This window comes from Falco cherrug, chromosome 7 (genome assembly GCF_023634085.1).
Source record: "Falco cherrug isolate bFalChe1 chromosome 7, bFalChe1.pri, whole genome shotgun sequence".
Lineage (NCBI taxonomy): Eukaryota > Metazoa > Chordata > Aves > Falconiformes > Falconidae > Falco > Falco cherrug.
This window is the reverse complement of record NC_073703.1, coordinates 51,880,454-51,903,117: the sequence shown is the minus strand read 5'-3', so window position 1 is coordinate 51,903,117 and position 22,664 is coordinate 51,880,454. Positions and strand designations below refer to the sequence as shown.

At 51.2% G+C, this 22,664-nt stretch overlaps 1 protein-coding gene across 5 annotated transcripts in view; it reads right to left on the bottom strand.

The window, feature by feature from the left end:
• Positions 1–7,764: 7,764 nt before the first annotated feature.
• The window catches only part of SLC8A3 (solute carrier family 8 member A3), a 114,519-nt gene continuing 99,619 nt past the window's right edge, over positions 7,765–22,664 (bottom strand). For 3 of the 5 annotated variants that reach the window (XM_055717019.1, XM_055717021.1, XM_055717022.1), the window contains 4 exons: positions 11,207–11,331; positions 10,567–10,666; positions 8,754–9,029; positions 7,765–8,448 (listed from right to left, as the gene is read on the bottom strand). In XM_055717019.1, coding sequence (XP_055572994.1) covers positions 8,072–8,448; positions 8,754–9,029; positions 10,567–10,666; positions 11,207–11,331 — 878 coding nt within the window. In that variant the 3' untranslated portion in view covers positions 7,765–8,071. Of the gene's footprint in view, positions 8,449–8,753; positions 9,030–10,566; positions 10,667–11,206; positions 11,332–19,645; positions 19,664–22,664 lie in introns of all 5 variants that reach the window. The other 2 variants (XM_055717017.1, XM_055717018.1) reach the window with 1 other exon arrangement.

Sequence of the window (22,664 nt, the reverse complement as noted above, 5' to 3'; positions counted from 1 at the left end):
GGCAGAGGGGTGCGTGGGGTGGACATTGGGTGGTGAGGGAGGCAGCTGGCTGTAGCTCCTGCAGAGGCTGAGGTTTCCACACCTTGTCTCCTCTCTGATGCTAGCAGGAATAGCAGGCCCAGGTCTCCTGCATGCAATTCACAACTAGGTGGCCCTGGCTTGGAGCTCAGGGTAGCTCCTCGGTGCAAGAGCTGGGAGTCTGGAGTACGCAATTCAGCTCACCTTGCTAGCATAGAAAAATTCATTCCCAGTACAAAACGGATCCTTAACTCAATGCTTTTTGGTATGCAAATGAAGGACTCATTTTGGTGAAATGAGTTCTTCTGTAGCATCTCTGTGCTGTGCTTCAAGCAATTAGAACTGCAGCATTTGACTGTCCCATTATACAGTACAGCACCAAGTACCACTGCTATCTCCCTCAGTCATGATCTCGGCTGGGACTGGTGAATGAATCCCTGCTGACTTCCATGTCAGGAAAAGAGTTGACACAGCATTTGGCTGAAGAGATGAAGCTATTTCTGAAGTGACTTGGATGTTCTCGCTATGAGCTGGCAGGTTGTAGCAGGCAAAGCTGTATGAAGGTGGCTGAAGTTGGATCTGTTCACCTCAGCCCAACGTGAATGTGGGTTTGCATCTCTTGAGCTGTTACGATTATTTCAAGTGTTCAGATGTCTGCTGCAAACTTTTTTTCCTCAAAATGCAGTTGAATACCTTTATAAAATGAGTTAATCAAAAGTACTTAGATGTCAAAAAATAGAATACCCCTGAATTCATAAAACTGGTGGGCAGGATTTGTGAAAAGATGCCCTAAAGGATAAAACAGATCTGAGAACTGATAAGAGAGTTGGGTCAAAGTCCCAATAAGAAACTATCCTGCTCCAAAGAAAATGAAACAAGCATTAGTAGAGACCAAGAAAGGGCATCAGGAGCTCTTCAACATCCTGAAGCACAAAAAGGAAAAATATGAAACATGGGACGGGTGTTGGAGCGTTGTAGAGCATGTGAGCTTCCAAGGGGACTTAAGGACAACATGACCTAACTAGAGACGAGGAAAAATCTAGGGAATTATAGAACTGATGTGCTAATAGTTCTATGTGAAAGAGCGAGCTACTGACTGGTTATTCTCTAATCCCCTGGACAGATTTATAAATCTGTAAAAAGATGGCTGGAATGGGTTTGTTGATGTTTTGCTGAGGACAAATCGTATCAAACTAATTTGATTCCATTCTTTGACAGGGTAACTAGCTTCATGGCTAGGGGGGGTCAGCACTAGATGTGATATGTCTTGACTTTGGTAAGGCTTCTGGCACTGTCCCAGAAGACATTGTTGTAAGTGAGCTGAGGAAATGCAACCTATTTAGACTCACAATACACCGAGTTCCATGTCAAAGTCAGAGAACTTTCTGGGGAAATCTTTCTAGTGGCCATCCAGGGTCCAGGTCTATTCAGCATTTTCATCAGCAGCTTTAGGAAACTGCTTTACTACAAAATTTCCTGATCACAGGGAAGGGCTGGGCTGTGAGCACCTGTGAAGGGTAGGACTGGAATGCTTGACAGATTGAAGAAATGGTCCAAACCAACAGGATGAGTTTCAGCAGAGAAGCATGTGGTGACTGGCCATGAGGCAGCTGGGTGAATGTACAAACACAAAGCAAGACCCAGCAGAAAAGACTTCTTGGAAGGTGGAACAGGAGAAAGTGGAGAAGGGCTGAACAACATACAAAATGCTCTTACAACAAGGATAGTAATCAGTTGGTTTCCATGCCTTTGTAAATAAAAGAAAAAAATTGGCAGGGCCAAAAAAATCCCCACATTTGGGTTTACTGTTAGTTTCTACCCGAGATGCTCCTGAAGACGACGAGGTAATCTGACCTCTTTTGATAGCTTTTTCAACAGCTTATTGGACAACTATGTCCTTGACAGAGGCACAGAGACACCGTACAGTATGCCTTGGTGCCAAAGGTGTGCCTAGCAGACTTTGAGAGCATTGTTGTAGCTTTTGTGTTCAGATATTTTCCCCCCCTGTAGCTTTCCAGTGCACCCAAGTTCTACACAATTCTCACAAAATGGGACCAATGTTTCTGTAATGCAAGCTTAATTTCTTAGCCAGCAGAAACATCTTTGGGGAGGTATTTATAACTTCACCCCCCCAAAAACACATAAAAATCTTTGAGTGGTTTATTTCTCTAAGTCACCTAGATTTCATACCAGTTTCAAAGTACTTACTAGACCTGTTATTTTTTATTGCATTCTTCAGACTGGGTCAATTTCTGAGTGCACACCCAGCAATGAGTAGTAGGCAAGTCACGATTTTTCCTTTAGCCATAGCTCCCACTCAACTTGCCACACACATGGCAATAGCAGTGGTACTGCCTGGGACACTGGTGAGTGCCGCATGTGCAGTAGGAGCATCTGATGAGCTCATCAGCCTCACATCATGGCTACAGGCTCCATGTCTAAGCTCAGATTGCCACCCAAGGTCAAGTGCGGGGAAGGGCCGGGTTTCCCACTGCAACGTGGAGAGGGGGCCAAGGGTTTCTGCTGCTGGCAGGGTGGGCAAGCATGAATGACCACCCAGCCACCTGCCAGGATGCCCTGTGGGCCTGGAGGTGGAGGGCTGGAGTGTGTGTAAATCTGCTCATGGTCTTAATTATCTACATATTCACAATATTTCATTTAAATGCCGGGAGATCCTTAATCCCCTCCCACTACAGAGGCAAGTTGGGAACACTGTCTTCTCTGCTGGGCAGTAAAGCAGCACTGACGGACACAGCTCTGTTATTAACAAGCTGGCTGCCAGTGGCACACGTACATGGATGACAACAGTCATTAAAAACATTTTTCCCCCCATGTAATACTCAAAAGGTTATTCTTGGTGACAAGTGCTTTCCAGCTTGTGGCCAGGGCTGAGCAACTGCTGCTCCCATTTGTGTAGGCTGGCTCCTGCACCAAGGTCAGGGCTGCAACCACTTCCTGGCAGAATTAACCCCAAAAAGCTTTTGTCTGTTTTTTTACCCCAGAAAAAAAAAAAAACACAACCCAAACACAATTCCAGGCAAATTGTATTAGGAATGACGTGCCACCACTTCACACCAAAGTGCAACTGAGAATGGGTTGAAATTTCATGGCTTTGAATGGTGGCATGCTCAAGCATGACCAGACGTCCTGCATGCCTTTTTGTCTATCTATATCTGTCCTGTTAGGCTATTGAGAGGTGGATGATTGTCATTCCTCAAAGGTCTTCTTATCTACAGTTTATTTCACCAGTGTCCAGGTACGACAGTACTGGGTGCCCTCTAAAATGCTTTCCTGAAGTGCTGTGCTGCTGGAGACGTGCAGGTAAGGATCATCCCACCACAGCAGCAGGCCAGGGAAGCTGAAGCCCAAAGTGGCACGAGCAGCTGGTGCTCTCTACCTTCTCCTTGTAGATGGTGCTGTGAGGTGAGGTCATGTTGCTACTTGGAGGGTAGCTGTGGGGGCCTTCCATAACAGGGACAAGTGTCTTACAAACCCATGCAGCAGCCCAGCCACGGATTCAAATGTGCATAATAAGTATTTTTGTGTTTAAGCTGTGCTTGCCCAGAAGAGCCCTTATCACACCGACACCACAGTCACTGTCAAAAAGCTGACAAAGTCCAGTCCAAGAGCTGCAATTGCCTCCTTCCTAGCTTAAAACCTTTGCTCAACAAACACTTCGTTCCCAGCATACCACAACCTATTCCTCATACCTGCACACTCCTCTCAGCCTAGCTCACTCTGGGATGATGCCCTTCAGTCCTGGACCTAAGCCTCAGCTCACGCGGGGACCAGAATGTTTTTGTGCAGTGGGACAGTGTCACAGCACAAACAAACTAGCAAGCTACAACAAAGCCTTACCTGAGTCATATTCTACTGTCCGTGATGTTTCTCCATCCTCCAGAGGCCAGGCAACACTGCTCCTTGTCTCTGCTGTGTTGGCATTTTCCTCCTCTATGCTCTTCCCCCACCCAACCTCCTTCTCCCACCCTCCTCGGTGCTATTTAAGCACTTAGCAGGAACGAGCTACAGCAGCACATCGTCCATGTCAATCAACCCACTGCCTTCGAGGCGAGGCCACAGCTGCATGTTATCAATGTTAATCAACCCACTGCCTCCATTCCTCTGCCTTCATTCCTCTACAGGGCAGCGAGCCAGCCCCAAAGGGTTGCAACCCACTATGCGTGCACGCACACGCACACACACCCACCCACACCCCCCCACACGCACACACACCCACCCACACCCCAGCCCGTTCACTGAAGTCAAAATAAATGGGTTATTTCCTAGAGCCAGAGCTGGAGCTCGTGTGCTTCCCCCCAGGCTGGGAGCAGGCACGCTTATCAGAGGTGCTGCTGGCTCACAGAGGGCATGGGGTGGGAAATGACCCCCGCAGGTCTGCAGGGAGCTGGGAGCATGCTGGACCCACTGGGGCAGTGCCCTTTCTGTGGCTTTGCCGAGTGCTGGCTGCCCTAAGGAGCGACGTGCAGCACAGCCTCCCCACGGCTGCCCTGCCAGGGCCACGTGCCCTGCAGCACAGGTGCCCACCCAGGGCTCCTTCCACCGCACCTGAGCATGCTGCGTTGCACCGCGAGGCGTCCAAGCCCCGCTCCCCCCAGCACCCCATAAGTAAGCCCTGTGCTGGCAGGCAAAGGTGGGAGCGCTGGGTGACAAACTGTACCAGCCACCCCTTTCTGGAGAAAGGCACGTGGGGACGGTGTATGTAATGGGGGGTTCAGGGGCTGTATTTGGGTCAAGTGGAAAAAAGCAGCCGGTGGCGATGTGAGGGGAGAAGGTGGCATGGTACCAGCCAAACCGCAGACACTTCCCAGCCAGTTTCAGGGGCACAGGCAAGTGACTCCTCTTTGCAAAACTCTCCTTTACCCAGTGCTGATTCGGCAAAACCCAAGGGGTGCCAGGGGTGCCCCATGGCAGCAGCAGTGGGAAGGCAGCCAAAGCTACCACTGCCCCCCCGTCACACATACCGTGCCTGTGTCACGACAGGTCCCAGGGACAAAGCAGCTCCTTTGATCACCTTGGCTTTTCCCTCCTGCTGTCGAGATGCATTATTTAACCTCAACAACAGGAGCAACGGGGCCTCCACGAGGAGCAAGGATGGAGGAGAGGAGGAGGCAGCAAGGTAAGTGTGTGCTACCCGAAGTATGAGAGCTGGCCAGCGTGGCCAGCAGCTGCTGTCGCAGGTTGCCACTGGAAGGTGACAGAGAACCAACGGGGAAGGAGCAGCGACAACAAGAACAGCAGCAAAATCTCCTTCCCGCCAGCCAGCTGGGGGCAGGCACTGCTGGGTTCCCCCCCCAGTGCTGAACCTCAGGGCTGGGGTGGAGGGGGCAGCAAACCAGCCAGAGCCCGTGTGACCAAGTCCAGGCACCTGCCCAAAGGAAAACAGGAGCAAGCAGATCACTAGACCCAAAACAAATAAAAGCCTCAGGAAAAAAAAAAAATCCCCAAAGGCACTAAACCTGCTTTTTTTTAGCTTGCATATTTTTTAATGAAGTAAAAAATAAAAGAAAGAAACACTTCACAGATGTTGGCCTGGCACAGATTGCCCTTGTGCATGGAGGGCACCAGGGTCCCCATGCAGCTGGCACTGATGGCAGCCAGCCCTCCCCCGTGCCCCCTCCCCACAGTCAGCTGAAGGAAGCAGATGAGAAGCACATGGTGGGCACAGCACGAGCAACAGGACAGCACGGCAGCCCCCCAGGCCGGGCTCTACCCAGAGCTGGGGGCGCTGGCATGGGCAAAATAAAAGCTGGAGAGACTCTGTATGTCCAAACTAAACCCAGCAATGATAACCTCCCCTTGAGAGCTGCACTTTAAGCCCCCACAGAGAGCATCCGGGGGTTTTTGAATTTTTCTTTCCGTATCACACACGTGAGCGCTGGGTCCCCGGATGGCGGACAGTGGTGGCGGTGGCCGGCAGCGGCAGCAGCTGCTCTTGGTGGCCGTTGGCACAGCCGGAGGCCAGAGGGACTGGCGAGCTTGGCAGAAGCCTGGCCTCAGGGTTTCTTGCCTGTCTTTTTCAGGCCTTTCCCCGAAGGCATGGTGAAGGGAGGGCAGGGAGGCAGGAGGTCAGATGCTTGTTGGCTTCAAACCGAACGGCTTTTGGGCTCCCCTGGCAAAGCTCCTGCTGCTCCTCTGAGAGGGATCCTTCTTCTCTGCCTTACATGTATACACACTTATGCAGAGATATAGATATCTGATAAACATTTTGTATGAAAATAAACACTTCATCTATGTGTTAAGGACCATAGTCACTCTCACCTAGTCACCTGCTCTAATGTTTACATCTCTCTTGTCCATGATAACCTTGCTCCCATCGCTTTTCTCCTACCCCGCGGACACCTCCTCCCTGCCTCCTGGGGCAGCAGAAAGTGCCATACCTTTCGGCAGCCCCTCGCTGACCTGCTGCCTCCCCAGGTTTGGCTTATTATAGGGAACTTTACAAAGAAAATGTTTCCTGTTACAGCACCTGTTTCTCAGTAGAAGAAATTATCTTCACCTTGAAAACACTTCACAAAGAGTAAGGTTTTAACATCTTCTTCCAGGGCTCCCAATTAAGAAATATGTTTCTAGATAGCACTGTTTATATAGATATAGGTATAGTTTTTATTTATTGTTATTACCAACCCAACATTTCAATTTGCAGCCATCGATGTAATTCTTGACATACTCTCGTGGTGGTTTGTTTTTGTGGTTTTTTTTTTTTTTTTTTCCTTAAAAAGAAATGCACTTCAAATGAAAAGGATGCATTTTTGTCTGTCTGGTTTTCCTAAAAGGTACTCAAGATGACACAGGAGTCCTGACGTGGGTGGCAGCTTTCAAACCCGTACCTTTCAATGGCCCAAAGACCACCAGCGAGATGGGGGTGCTGTGAAAACCAGGGTAGCAAACAAGTGAAAGGGCAGCCACGCCATGCCACGCCACAGCTTGGGGTGGGATGGCGCTGGGAACATGCGGGCATACTATCTGTGTTTTCCCGAATCCATTTCCACCCCCGAGCAGGAGTACCACACAGCAAACCCATCACCACCACCACCACCACGGAGCCGGTGCCGCTTTCCCTGGCCCCCTCGCTCCCCCCCCCAGGGCAGGCTGCTCCTGGGTAGCCATTTATTTCTTTATCGGTTGTAAATTAACATAATTTTCTCTCCCGCAGTACCACAAGCTCGAAGTTAATTATACAAAGAGAAATGCCATAGTCAAAATATACATGATACGTATTATATTAGAGGGTAGGGGTTTTTTTTCCTTCTTTTCTTAGCCCAGGCGGGTGATTGAAATGCTACATGCTCCAGCCTTTGTCACTAAATGTGTGTGTCTGTGTGTGTCTGTGTTGCATTAAAAATATATCAGTCTTGTGATGTTCTTAAAAAAGAAAGAAATGGAAGGTGGCAGGGGAGGGAACAGGTAATAGTGAAAAAGTTCTTTGACTGTGTTACAGTCTTTTGTGGCTTCAGAAAATACACATGTTCAATTCCAGCACTGACGGCAGCTTGAAGCTTTAGAGTTTAGATTTTTAACATATTGTTTAAGTAGTAAAAAAAGAGAAAAAAAATAATCAAGCAACGTGCTCCCCCAAAACAAAAAAGCAACAAGCAAACAAAAAAAAAAGAAAGGAAACCCCACAAATTCCTGATCAGAGTTCTGCAATTCCCAACCAGTAAAAATAAGAAAATGGCTCCTTACAGTGGAGGGGTGCTTGGGAGGAGACAAGCCCCTGTGGGAGATGGCTGAAACTTCATAATCTCATTGAATGGGGTCAGCGGCTGGGTTTATTGTGTTTTGCTTGATTTCAACGCTTGCCATTGATGCTTTCTTTTCTTTTGTATCATTTTTGGGTGGGTTTTGTCTGTTCAGTTTTTTCACTCTGTGATGGTTATGCCCTTCTTGGTGCCCAGCCATCTGGCTGTCTGGGCAGTTGGCAGCTCCTGACAGCCAGCCATCCCCTCTGGTGAAACCGTGCTTCCAGAAGAGGTGTCCCGTGAGGTAACAGAGGAGGGAGTCCCTCCCCCCGGTGGCACCGTCTCTTCACCACCTAAAACCCCTTGATGTAGCAATAGGCCTCCAGGGTGGCAAAGAGGATGTACAGCAGCCAGAGGCTGACGAAGAGCAATGTCGTGGCCAGTTTGCAGCCCCGGGGGCCGCCCAGCTCACCCCCGAGGTGGGGCCGCCGGCGGTAGAGCAGGACGCTGATGCAGATGAAGGCGAAGATGGTGAAGAGGGTGACGGAGAAGGCCAGGGTGCCTGCCGACACCTGGAACTCCTGCCCCTGTGACGCCCAGTAGATCGCTGCCACCGACCACGCCAGCCCAATGCCCAGGAAGACGTTGACGGCGTTGCTGCCCGTGACATTGCTGATGGAGGCATCGGCATACACGTCCTGGATGGCCGCGGCTTTGCTGGCGAAGGTGTCTGGGGTTGGGAGTGGAGAGAAGGAGAAATCACCAGGGGTCTAATGGGAGAAATGGGCAACTCTTCATGTCTGGGGGACAAGGGAGGCTCAGGTGTGGCACTGACCAGGCTGGGACATGGAGCTCTCCTGGTGTATAACCCCCATCCCGGGTCCAGGTACCCCATGTTGCCACCATGTGGGGTGCAGACCTTGCCTGGGGACAGGGCTTTGTGGAGCCCCTTCCAGCCTGAGCTGTTCCCCTGGGGGCAAAAGAACCACCGGAGAACTTTTCTCCCACCCCATCCCCTCGCCACGGCCACCCTACCTGGTACAGAAGTGCCGAAGGCGACAAAGACGACAGCAGTCACGGAGTCCTTGAGGCCAATGGTGCAGCCAAAGTGGGAGGCAAGGTCACCAATGATGGCTGTGAGCATGCCGATGATGAGGATGGAGACGACGAAGCAGGCCCAGCCATTGCAGTACTCGGTGGGGGGCACGCAGGCAAAGAGCACCTTCCAGAAGACAGTCAGGAAGTGCATCACGTAGTCAAAGCAGGATGGCAAACGCTCTTCGCCAGACTCGTCCTCATCCTCATCACCCGCTGCAAATAATGTGGAAGGAGAAGTCCAGCACTCGTGATGGGGCAGGTCAAGATCACGGGGGTGGGCTGCAGCCTGTGCTTGGCTCCCCCCCAACCCCTGAGCTCCAGGGATGCTGCTCTCCTGGGACAAGGTGGCATGGTGCCGGCCACGACAGTGGGCTCAGGGTACACCAGGTCCCTCAGTGATGGGTGAGGCTTGGCAAGAGGGTGCCTCCCAGGACACCCCAGAGCCTGCCGGGCTGGGGAATGGCAAAGTGGTGTGTTGTACCCACAGAGGGGCAGCACTGTCCCCATCCACAGGCAGTCATGTAGGATGTAGTCAACCTGTAAAGATCACTGCTGAGGGGCACCATGAAGTTACACAAGCAAGCGACGTTTTGGGGCAAAACCCAGCAGAAAGTGATAGAATTGGGAAACTGAAGAGACCTCTCCATCCTCCTGCTCCAGAGCACGGGATGGTCACCAGCAGTGCCCCAACAAGAAATTTCTCATCTGTATGAGGGTACCACCAGCAGCAGCACTGCAGGCCCTTTGAGGGATCCCCTCCTTTGCCTGGTGGGCCAGGCCACCCCTGAGGCTGGAAGCACTGCTGGTCTTTGTGTAAATAAACGACAATGGAAATACACTGGAGGAAAAGAAAGCAGGTAGGGAAAACAGGGCAGATGGAAAGGAAAGTAGAAAGACATAGGAAGAGAGAAGCAGGTCTGGGAAAAAACATTGCTTCAAGGATGGAGGTACTGTTTCCACAGAAGCAGTTTTTCCTAATTGCTAGAAAGAAGAAAACTGAACACCCCACAGCTCTTCCTTCATGTCAGAAGCAGCTCTTGTGGCCACTGGTGACAGCTCCCACCCAGCTGCCTGCCTGCCTGCACCACAGCTGGGTGGAGAACAGCCCTTTGGGGAAGATGCCAAACCACCAAGGAAAGGTTCAGAAAGGTGCCAGAGTGTCATTAACTCACGGACGTGTCTAAAATGTGTGCTCCACAGCTGCCCAGCTCTGGAAGTGGTGAGCTCTCTCAGGCTACCCGGGCAACAGCTGGTAGGTCTCTGGGCCTTTCCCTCCACCAGCTGCTGCCTTCTGGGGCAACATCTCCTGGCATGTGGTAACCCTCCCGAATCCCAAAGACTCTACTGGACATGGCATTTTCCAGCAGCAGGGGCTACCTGAACAGGACGGTACTGGGCACACCAGGAGCCAGCAGCCCAGCCAGGATGGGATTTTGCTGCCTGTATTCTGCTCATCAGACCACTAAAGCAGCAGAAGCACCGTCAGCAGACATGTCTTTGAAAACTGGCCTCCTGGATGGCTCTGCACCAAAAGATGGATCTCCTGGGCTCCTGGATAACGCATCTGCAAATGCCCAATATATTAGGAGCAGAAGCACTCTTTAGACTGGCTTTGCTGATGGCTACCATGCACGCAGCAGCTGAGCACCACTGCCCAGGCAGATGCCGTCTCCTGAGCCCAGACAGATCTCATCCCAAGGCTGCATGACTCCTGTGGGTGCTGGTGCGGGTTTTCTGATGTCCCCCTCACCTGCACTGACGGTAATGGCCTCCATGAACTGGTCCCTCCAGGAATGTGTCCCTACAACCAAAGCCAGGTTTGTCTTCTTAATCAGCTTGTCCACGGTGCTCTGTTGTGGGAATAAAGATGCACAGCAATTAAACTGGCTGCTAGCAGGCAAGGCTGATGTTGCAGTGCACTGTGGTCTCACAGACCCTTCCCAAACTGTGGAAGTGCCACAAGCATTCTCCTACCAGCCAGATGAGGCCATGACTGGAGTTGGGACCACCTTCTCCCTGGACAGGCTGACCCAAACCTCACCAGAACCAGCTTGTTTGCCACCCCTTAATCCTGATGAGGCTCCTTCCCTCACCCCTGCCTCAACAGAGACAGCTTTCCTCCTGCCCTCTCCTGCACACTGGCTTCCTCTGCTTCCAGCAAGGCTCCCTTGTCTTCCTCCCTCCACCTCCTCCTACCAGCAGCTACTTCCCCTGGCATTTCTTGTAGGTTGCCCCTACCCTTTACTGCACTGCATTCTCCTTTTCCTCTTCCACCAGCCCTTTCCCTGCACAGGCAGCCACCCCCTGCCTCCTCAGTCCTGCTCTCCATGGCTGCTTTTCAGTGTCACATGGCTTTTCCCTCCTGGAGGACCCCTAAGAAAACCGCTGACCTTGAACTCATAGGACTCCTCAATGATGACTTCCAGTTTGGGATGCTCGCCGAGTATTGGTTTGCCCATCTCTGCAATCCTCTTGGCTTCCTCCTCTTCAACTGTCAACTTCCTCTCAGGCACCTCTGTGAAAGCAAGGCCAACACCGAGCTGTAGGCAGCAGCCCTGGAACACCGAGGCACTGCAAGGGCTCGTCTGCATGGCCTGAGCACAGGCTTCTGCAGCCCCTTCACAGCTTGCTAATCTCACGCAACAAGGTGGGGGGCAGTGATGGGGTGCTGGACCACAGAAACAAAGGACCAAGATTTTTGAATATGTCAGTCATCAAGAACATACACAACACAGTTTTAATTTATCAAAAAATACCCAAACAACTCTTTCTTCAGCCTGCATTGGCATTCTTGGATGACATATGCCCTCCCATCATCCTTGCAGCAGCCACATCTTTGGGGAGACCAGGGTACCGACTACTTCTTCCGTTTGGCACAAGCATCCTTTAAGATGGCTTTAATGCCGTGGTGTGTTTCCCAGTTTGAATGAACAGGAGACACGATCTTTTCATTCCCCTTCAATCAGCAAATCACTGTTGGCACCATGTGCCACTCCCTGTTTGGTCTAATGCTCAGACAGACACACAGAGTCACAATGCACACATGAACATGTTCCTAGCAGCTGCAGAAACGACCAGGAAGGAGCAAGTCAGGAAGCAAATGTGTTTTTTTCTTTCATATTACTGGACATTTAGTTTCTGCTGGAGGAAACTAACCCAGGACCCCAGGTCAGCAGCATGCTGGGATGACCGTGTTGGGCTCATTTTGCTGATGCCCTAGCAAACCCAGTGAGATGTCTGGGGATGTTCTGTTTGCCTGGATGGGAAGGAGCACCCCAACCAGCAGGAGGGGTACCCTGGCAATGTCCCCAGCCCTGACCTAGGCCTCGTCCCCTCTCCCAACCACGCAAGTACAGGCATGTGCTGATGGGCTCTCTGAAAAGCCTTGACAGCTCAAGCAAGAAGCTGGTTTTCACCTGGCTTTCCTGTGCCTGACCAGTCGGGTCATACAAGCTGCATCACAGGGCCCAGCCAAGAGCATGGGGGTGGGAGCTCTGCAGAACCTGGCGGGGTATCACAAAGGCAGAGCATCTTGTTCTGGCTAAGCAGTGGGTCAGACATTACCCAAGGTTTCCTGAAAAGGTTACAAACACCCTATGTAATGCCTCAAATGTGATTAATCCCATGTGAGCTCCAGCAGATCTCATACTATGCACCAAAAATCACACAGAAATTACAAAGTCCCGGTGAAACCTAGTCATAAACTCTCTGCCTTTTCTTCATCAACCCAACTAGATTGATGGCAAAGACTGTAAGCCTTGCAAGACCTGCAGAGTTTATAAAATATATAGTAGCTCCTGTGGCAGGTGACATTATTAAAACCCATCACAGAAGCAGAAACGGTTGCGTCCATCATTTGAAATCAATGGTATACGTCAAACCCATCACTGCTTAGCTCAAAGAGAGCGTATTCTGGGTTTGGAAATCCCCAGAAGTTTAAAAAAAAAAGACAGACACATGGGAGCACAGCACCCGGAGAAGATGGGCAATGCAGGATGCCAGGGGACAGGGGGGCAACTGCAGCCAAAGACCAAGTGAGCACAGAGCAGAGGAGACAGCTGAGCTGGAGAAGTACAGAAACAGGGGTGAACCTGCATGATACGTACTGCTTGACACTACACTTGGAGGCATGAACTGATGAATATCAGGAACCAGATTCAAGTTACTTGTATTTACTTAAGCAGGGAATTAGATGATTAGATGAAATCTACATCTCTTTTTCTAAGACAGAGATCAAGAGAGCCCAGTCTCTGCCTCTGCCTGGAAGTGTATGAAGATGACAAGCTGCATCCATCACTGAAAACGCAGGTGCTTACACATCAGTTGCCGCACCATGTTTGTGGATCACTTCTGTCTGAGCTTCCCCATAACCTGAAGCTCAGGGGAGGAGGCACCTCCAGCTCTGCAAGGCCCAGCCTGGCAGCTGAGCTGAGCGCCTGCTGACGTGTGCTGACAGTACGGAGCTGAGCAAAAGCACAGCAGCCATCCCAGCAGGGTTGCAAAGCCCGGACTTGGTGACAGTCCAGCTCACTACAACCTTTGTGGGGAAGCAACTACATCAGAAAAGCTGCAGTTGCAGTTGGCGGCATGGTCCCTTGGGCTCCCGCCCACTGGCTGCAGTTGCACAGCACCAAAAGTAAATGTCTGGAATCAGAGGAGCTGCCCTGAAAATGGGGAGTAATGGGCAGAATTTCCTCAGCCTAACAACTCCAGGAGAAATGATGCAATGAAACCTCAGTCCCCACTTTAACCGACTTGACAAAAGCCTTTGGCATGGTACAACGGGAACCCCATGCAAATATTAACTACCTAGGCGAGGCTGGGCTGCAGGCAGTTCTGTAAGCAGACGCAGTGCAGAAAGATTCCCCTTTCCTGTAGGGAGTGGTATCCAAAACAGCTTTATCCCAGAATCTGGCGTCTTCCTCATGCTGGTTTATGTACCCGTGCCAGGCAGTGCAGTGCAAGACCCAAAGCCCTCCTCTGAGGAGGAAGATCTTCTGTGTCTCTTCTCACTGTGTACCAGGTCCCAGGCTGTTGGGCAGGCTGCATGGGAATGCCCGTGTCCATGCTCAGAGGCAGGACCTTTGGCTGCTAGCAGATGGCTTTGCTGTCTCTGCAAGAAACTTGCAGATCACCTACTGATTTGATGAGCACGACAATCACTTGCCAGGCAGCTCTTGGAGTAAATCAAGCGACACAACCATGTCCAAGAGCGGACAGCTTGCTCTGGCAGCCTGGGGGCTGGATGCAGCACAAGCATGGGAGCAGGCACTCCACCAAAGTGAAGGTGCTGGCACTCACCACAGCACTGAAGGGCTCTGGGACTCATGCTATTTCAGAGGGCACCTTGCCTTCAGAAGAAGTGCCACCAGAGGCACCTTCAAGTCCTAGGTAGGTCAGTCGTGGTGAAGGCACAAGCTGACCAGCGATGGAGACCTGATGACAGCATGTCCACTGAGACATGAATAATGGAGACCCTGCTGTCACCATGCAGCTCCTCTGCAGTGAATATGGTGAACTAGGGCACAGGGAAGAAACATGGCCACCCAAAGATGTCCTGTGGAGACACTGCCAGGCTGAGTCTTTCAATGTCAGCTGCAAGCAAAGCGCAGGAGAACAGGCATAGGCAGTATGTCCAAATGGTTACCTTGCAGACATGTCAATAGAGGAAGCTTGCAGATAAGGGAAAAAGGACGTAATTCCTTCGCACCTCATCAAAAAGCAGTCACATTTGTGAATGTGCAACAGGAAAGCAAAGCACAGAAACTGAACAAACTTCAAAGGTGTGTCTTAAAACATTTAACCTGCCCTTGTATTTTCGCTGAGCCTCTACCCTAATGTAAGAGACAAACATAGATTAAGAGTCACGGATCAGTACTGTCCTGGATCCCGCTCAATGCATTTGTGCAAGTGACCCATAGGTGCCAAGTAACAGGCTCCCGACTGTCCTCTGAAATCAAGGCAGTGCCATTTGTGGCAGGAAGGACAAGCTTAGAAGCCCAGTGGACATGTCTCTTGCCCCAGCCTATACTTGCCATACAGTTAAGGGGGAGAGCTAAGCACCTCCAAAGAGAGCTAAGCACCTCCAAAGCACCTACATGAATCCGCCACTTCTCCCCAACTACTGTTTAGGACACCTGAGCAAGCAATAGCAGGAATCAGTGCCAACCTCTGCAGAACACCAGACCCTGCTCCAGGCCTGCTGGGTCTACTTGTGCTGGTGGGATGCTGAGACTGTGTGTACAGACCCAGCAGCTGGGAGGGAATAAACTCTTGCAATGTCCTAGTGGCAGAGCACACTCCTGATGCTCCTGCCTTTCAGGGAAGCACTTCAGGCAGGAGCAGGGTGCACCAGCCTGCCTCCAGAGCTGCAAGAGGCCACTGTCTCTGCAGCAAGTGTGGGGCATGCTCCCACGTGGTCTATGGTAGCCACAGGCCCCCAGCTCCTGAGGGACCAGGTACAGAGCTGCGGTCTTGGAGGGCTCCTCCAGGAGGCAAGGGCAGGGCGTCAGTGAGGGGTGTCACACATCACCCCAGTGTGGTAGCCTGCAAAGAAGACTACCAAGGGCTGCGATGAATAAAACACAAGGGGGGGGAGGGGGCGGGTGAGACAGATTTTTAGTTTGAAAGGTCAAGTCTGTCAAGGTGAATGCTGCCAAGCTGCAGCTTAATTATTAACTAGCCTGATTTCTGTTTGTATCAGCATCAGTACCTGCTTTTCAATGCAATTGCACCCTGGACTCCCTGCTGTCAACCCCAATTAAGCCTGATAAGGTCTGGCTATGCCCAGCAAGAACATGAGCTTGCCAGGACCTCTTGGGCTGCCTCCACCTCCTCCCCAGGAAGGGGAAGGTGGCGAGAGAGGGGTCCCCTAAATCCTGCCTGCGCTGGAACACAGGTGTGTGTTACCATCAAGTGCTAGCAGCCTGTCTGGGCTGCAGGAGCATGGTAAGGTTAGGCAAGCTGGTTCTTTCTCTTCTTCTCTGCTTCATTCAGGGTCAGTTCAGACCCTTAAGGGCAGGACAGATGAGGGGGGCCAGCAGCTCCTAGTTAAGGTCATGCCACTGCTGGGCTCTGCAGTGCTTGGACACATCCCTGCCATGCTCACTCCTCAGCTCTCACCCGCATGAGAACCACTTACGTCCCACTTACACCCACAGGGCCATCCTGAGACCTCATCTGCAGCTATTTGCAAAGTTCCTTCAGACCTACATGATAGGCATTTTCCTGGGCTCAAAATACTATAAGCAGATCCTGTCCTCTTATTTCTTCCCGGAGAAAGGGGAGCACTAGAGCAGCATTCCCACATCGTGCATTGCTTCTGGGGGTACTACGCAGGTGCTTGCCTGCTCAACCTCCTTCAGACTCGGGGGACCAAATAGGAACTGGACATTGCCTGTGGCCTCCTGAACATATCATAAATCAAAGCTAGATAAAGCCCATTTCCACGGGGTAATCCAGCCGCCACACCTTTTGAGCTGAAACAGGCAACAGGAATGCCCGGTAGCACCACCAGAGAGGTAGATACCCATCACCTAGGCAATGCTGCAAGACTACCAAACAGACACGGGCCAACTTGTATTCCCTGTCACTTGCTGAATAAATTGGATTAAAACCAGCAATGTATTCATTAAAGATTGCTATGAAGGCCATTTCACACCCCTCAAGCTATCTCATCTCCATCCATTTCTAGAGCAGGCACGTATCTGCATGAAGGTCACCCCTTCTGGGGACTCCGCTGCTCGGAAGAAATTAAAATGACAATTAAAATGGGATTTTTTTTTGTTGTGGCTCAATAAATTATAATCCTGGCTAAACAAAGTAAACAGTGAGCACGAATGATTTCCTCTCTCCGGAGCGCTGTCAAGCCATCAGTCACAACCGGGGAAGACTGCTGGCTAAATGACACTCCGGCTTTTGAGGTTAGCATATGGGTATGCCCTTTACTGAAACACATGCACACGCTCAAGCACCGGCAGCCTGGTCTGCCTTCTAAAAAGGGAGGAATCTGCTTACTGAGCCCTGAAAGCTATTTTTGAGGCGTGATACGTCCCATATACATGCCCCAGCGTCCTTAACGCTAACTGGGAAACGCCGCACATTCATGAGATGGAGGCTAAAGCACAGGGCTGGGAACTGCGCATTGCTCCACTGCTGGCTCTGCCTTGAGATTGCTGCTGACATGACCGTCCCTGACAGGCCAGTCAACTGGTGACTCTGGTCCCCAGTCTTTCCCACTGCAAAGTGAACCCAGGAGTTTTAATGCATAAATAAACATACACATTTAGAAATATTTTCTTTGATCCGGTTGAGTATGTGGAAATGAAGGTAGAGAAGTATCTACCATTTAGATAACTCCCCATCCTTTTAAAGAACTGGACCTCCTGAGCCCAAGAACTTGCAACCAAAGGCTCTGTGCAGGTTTTCAGTGACTTTTTCAAAGGCTGGGAAGACCAGCCAAGCAGCTTGTCCACTGCTGGCAATGGCAGGAACAACTGGAGTTGGTATTGACCATTTCCCTGTATAAAGAGTATAAAGAGAGACTGTTGCCAGTGCCAGAACAAAAGGTTATGCATGAGAGAAGTTAAAAAATAAGCAGGTTTGACTCTCAAGTCACTGCACAGCCACCCCATACTACTGTGCTCTTCTGCAGCCCAAACAGCTGGCACTGGACACCTGGCCAGGCAAGGCTTTCAAAAGGTTTGCACAGCCTTGCAAGTCTGGCTCGGAGAGCCCATTAGGAGGAAACAAATGCTGAGCTGAACCTGTGCCAAAGGCTCTCCCCGGCCCAGTTACTTTGCCTTGTGTAAAATTCACAGCCCTGCTTTCCTGGGGAGGGCTCTGCAAGGCCAGGGGGATAAAGCCAGGACCTCCCATTTACCCCCAGGTAAGGGCTGCTGGGACAAGAGAGGCATTTTCACTTGGGTTTATCCATCAGGGCACCCCAGCGCTTCTGCAAAGAGATGGGGCCACTGCAGTGAGCAGGGGCTGTGATGCTGCTGGCCTTGCCAGGGCTGCTGAAGAAGTGCCACTGGAGGGCAAATGCCCCAGGGCTGCAGAGGAGAGCCAGGGCACCCAGCCATCCCAGGGACACAGCCCTGAGAAAAGAGGCACTGCCCAGGAAAGGCTGTGCGAGCTGCTCCGGGAGGGAGGGGACAAGGAGCGGGACCGACAGATTCCACTGAAACACTCAATAATGCAGTTTTTCACAAAGATTCCTGCACATCTGTGTAATCTAAATCTAACATGACACGGACTAAACGAGGACGTCACTTCTCTCCCTGCTGATTAGCCATGATTGCTGCTGAGTGACACTGCAGCACGTGCCTCTGCGCTTGCTGGCCGGCCGCTGCCTTGAAGCACGCACAGAGGCCGAGCACCGGGAGCTCAAACTGCGGGCCAAGCGCATGCCGCATGCATGGAGGGCACCTGGGGGCAGCCTACCAAGGGGGGCACCCGAGGGACCCCCCCCCTCCCAGACAGAGAGGAGGCTTTTCTTTATTAACTGGAAAGCAACTTTCCATAGCTGGTGACCAAGTTCTCCAATAATGGCTGCCAAAAGCAATCAGGCTGGATCACAACAGAGGGAGGAAAGTTATGTTATTTTAATACGAATTATTTGGTTCCCAGGGTTCTGATCAAATTAGACAGCTACTGAATTAAAGCAATGAAATTACTGGGAAGAAGGCTGTGCTCAACTGATTTCCAGTCCTCCCGGACCTGAAGAAGTAACAAAGGAAAATGTCCAAACCGCTCTAAGGAGTCTTCCGTAAACACCCTAAGCTGTTATTTGGGGAGCTGGGGATTTCTGCCTGCCACTAGCAATTTCCTAATTATCCCAATATCCAATGGGCACAGGCCATCCCCTGCGCAGCAGATTTGGCATCCTTCGAAAAGGAGCAGACTGAAGCTTGCATGGCAGATGCTGCTCCTTTGATTTGCAGCACAGCTCAGGCATGATGAATTTGGTTTTCAGCTCTTCTTGCAAACCTGTCAGACTCAAGCTCCTCTCTGCACCCTGCATGCCTGCCCTTATCTTTTGACAAATGTTTCTTTAGTCCAAATTCAACAGTAATCATATCTGGAATTGAAGGAATAAGAAAAACACAGGAGGGGTACACCACACCACAGTGGGATCAAGAGCGACTGGTGTAACAGGGATTTTGGGCAAGGAAGGCAGGGTTCAGTATCAATACACATAAAATCCCTCCACGGGGAGGGGGGATGAAGAGTGCAGAGCCAGAGCTGAGGGTGAGAAAGGAAACAGAGCTGGTGCTTACCATGCCCTGGTAGCACTGCCCTGGCACTGGGCTCACCCTTGGGATGCCCCACGACGGGAGGTGGAGAGCACCCTGGTGCATGCACTGAGGGGTGAAGCATGGCCTGATCCTCCATGGGAAGGGGACAGCTGCGCAGTCCTGCACCCTTGCCCACCCCAGGCGACAACATCCCACACCCCAGGAGCACCACCCCCTTGCAGAAAAGCCCCATGCTCCCTGGTGCATCAGCACAACCCAAGCCCAGAGCTGCCCCAAGAGAGGGGACTGAGTCATGGACCAGCCAGGGCTGCAAGTTCAGCTTTGCAACCCTGGCTGGCTCATTTCCCAAAACCACAGTGAAAAATCTGGAATATGGGGAATACTCTTAGATGTCAATCAATCACTGTCATGTTCTTAATGCATTGCTCTTAACTAGTTCCTGCTGGACACACCATGAGACAGGGTTGTCTACAACACAGCAATCACAAACACGGCAGAGACTGACCAAAGGGGACGAAAACAGAGCCAGAGCAGGAGAAAAAGGAGCCAGAAAGGCGAAAAAGCACTTACCTTGGGTGAGCAGTAGGGCTGTGGGGAGAGAAGAACATAAGAAAGACAGGGAAAGAGAAGAAAAGAGGGGAAAAAGTTAATATCCAAGGGGCAAAAGCTGTTTTGCAGATGATGGTTGTCAGTGAGCAATGGACGTGGTACGAGGCGGTACGTGAGCTCGCCAGGGCTGCGTGTCGGGCACAGGCTGGGGAGCAGGCACCAGGGCAGCGGGATGGAAAGGAGGCTGGCGAGCACCAGGGTGCTGGCTCCCCAAAGCCACCCCCCTCCCCAAGCAAAGGCAGAGGTATGGGATGCAGGTGGGGAGTAGCAAGGAGGGGAAGGGAAAAGTGGAGCCGGGGGGAGAGTTACGCTTGCCATCAGGGCCTGCCATGACCCAAACTGACCTGAAGTCATGGGAGGTGCCCCTGCTTCAGCCAGGAGTGTGTGGTTGTGGCAGGGCTCGGCACAACCAAGGCAGTGGCCAGGGGCGATAGGCAGCTCACTGAGAAGAGCATCATCAGAGGGAGGTGTTGATAGAATGGGTGCTGGCCTCCAGTGTGAAATGGGGCAGGGGGTAATGCAACCATGCGTCATCCCCTGGGATGCCCTGGCTTGCCTATGGCTATCCGAAGCTCTACAGGTACCGCTCCCAGAGGGTCAGGGTGCCGAGAGGGGCACAGGCACACATAACGCATCACCAGTTTGAGTCCTCCTGGCTCTCTTTGCTCCCCATTGCTGGTCTGCCTGACAGTCCTGTACAGGCACATGCTGTGCAATGCATTGCAGTGGGATGCAACTGCCTCCCAGGAAATGCGACTGCGTGGTCCTGTGAGATTAGAGGTGGGAGGAAGGCAGGAGAAGAGGGTGAAGGTCCTTGGAAGGGACAACCTTATCCTGACTTTCCATACAGGCACGGGCCAGTCCTCTTGCTGCCTTGGGGAGTGACCTCCTGGCCCTCCCCTGCCTTAATTTCCCCATTCTCCAGAGCTGTCTCAAAGGATCACCTTGCTGGATCCCTCCTAGGTGTTACCTGTCGAAAGCCACAGCCTGCATCTAAGTTTTCAACTAACTACAGGGAAGTCCGTATAGCAAAAAAATACCAAACCCTCTTTGAGTGGGGCCAAGCACCAGCTCTGTGCCTTAACTTTGTCAGAATTCTGACTTCTACCTATCCTTCAAACAGCAAACAGGTCCCTGAAGACATGGTTGCATCCGATGACAGTATTGTAATTACTAATAGTTATTATTATGCACTTTTAGCATCAGAAGCTTAAAACTTCAGTACAAAGACTGAGTCAGTATTAACAGCCCCATTTGACAGATGGTGAAGCAAGCACAGAGAGGCTAAAGGGAACATTTTGCAAACTCAGAAGTGGGCTGAAGTCCAAAAGCGCTAATTTACCCGGACCCGCCTGGGTGCTCCCTGATTCCCATCCATAAGCTGATTTGCTGACTGGAGACCCAAGGAGTGATCAGCAAGACTCTCTCACCCTTTAACAGTCCCATATGGCCAGTGTGAAAGTCTGACGGAGGGTGGAGGTTAACAGCAGCCTATCGCGCCCTGAATGAACTCACATCGCCACTTGGCTGCCATTAACTCCACTTCATACCGAAGTTCTAGCACGGCCGCACTCGGTGGCGGCATGCTGGGGACTTACTCGGTTCAGGCCTCTGAAAAGCAGGCACTTACACAGGTGCACCTAATTGAAAGTGATTTCCTAAGTAATTTGTCAAAGGTCGCAAAGCACATCAGTGGCAGACTCAGGGAAAGTAGTCCTGAGTCCTGGCTCTCAGTCACTTCCCTATTCCATCAGGCAGCACCCATGGGCACAGCTTTCCCGACAGCTTGTGGAGAGGCATTGGCCCAGTCAAGATCTTCATCCACCTATCCATCTCCCCCGCTGGAAACACCATGGGCACTCCAGGAGGTCTCCCTTGTCTGTGGGGGCAGGTAGATGTGCAGAGAACAGGGAAAGGTCAATGAAGAGGCTCCTTGCTGAGCATCCCTTGTGTTTCAGGGTCAATTCCTTTTGAGAGTCAAAAACCTTTGGGGGAAGCATTCATGAATATGTTTGGCAGCATGTACAATGCCCCAGAGCCACGAGAAGCAATGGGATGTTTGCTCTGCTCAAAGCACCTCCCATCCTCTGCAGAGCTCTGCCTGGAGGTCTCCAACAGGCTTGTCACTGCCCCTTGTAGTCTTGAGTCTCCTTGTAGCTCTGTCCTGCTGCAGCTCCATGCTACCCTGTGGCGTCCTTACTATTCCATGGTCTTCTGGTTCTCCAGACAATGTGGGGAAATTTAATTTGCCTTTTGCAATTACAAGCATTAGTACAATGGGTTGATTCAGTGTTCCTTTTTAATATAATGAAAAATTACTGGGCCCCTAAGCTACTGTGGTTATTAAAAAAAAAAAAATCATTGGTTCCTCATGTTTTTTAAAACTGTTATTCTAGTGCTCTGGGATTTGAGTTTATTTTTTTCCCCATTTTCTTCTGAGCAAAAGAACTATTTTTCTCCCTTTCACTTATGGTATGACACATGAATATTTGAAGAAGCCTATAAAGCTATGAATGAAACATCAAGAATACAGCATGCAGAAAGCCAAGGGATTATTTTATCTTTATATTTCCGAGTGAATGCTGTGCATGCAAGCAAGAAAGTGATTTCACGGACTAAAGCTTCCTTCCTGCACACGCATCTGCTGATGTGCCCTTAGACCTGACCTGTAATGTTTCCTGACAGTCCGTCTGGGGATGCTGTACCTGTACCAGCCTTGTTGATGGCCCCTGTACTGTTCCCATCCCACAAGCCTCCCTCTGCTTTCCCGCCTGGGCTGCATCCCTCCATCCCTCCCTAGGGCACCTCTCCCTGTCCTGCACTCTCCTGCTCTGCCTGTCATGCTCCTTGTGGGGCCAAGCCAGGCCACCTCATTGCTGTTGGCATCTCAGGTAGTCTTACAGGCCTGACACGTGTATTCTTACCGGGAGCTGCTAAAATTAGCTCCACGGTCAAATCCAAAATAGCAGTCCCAAGTATC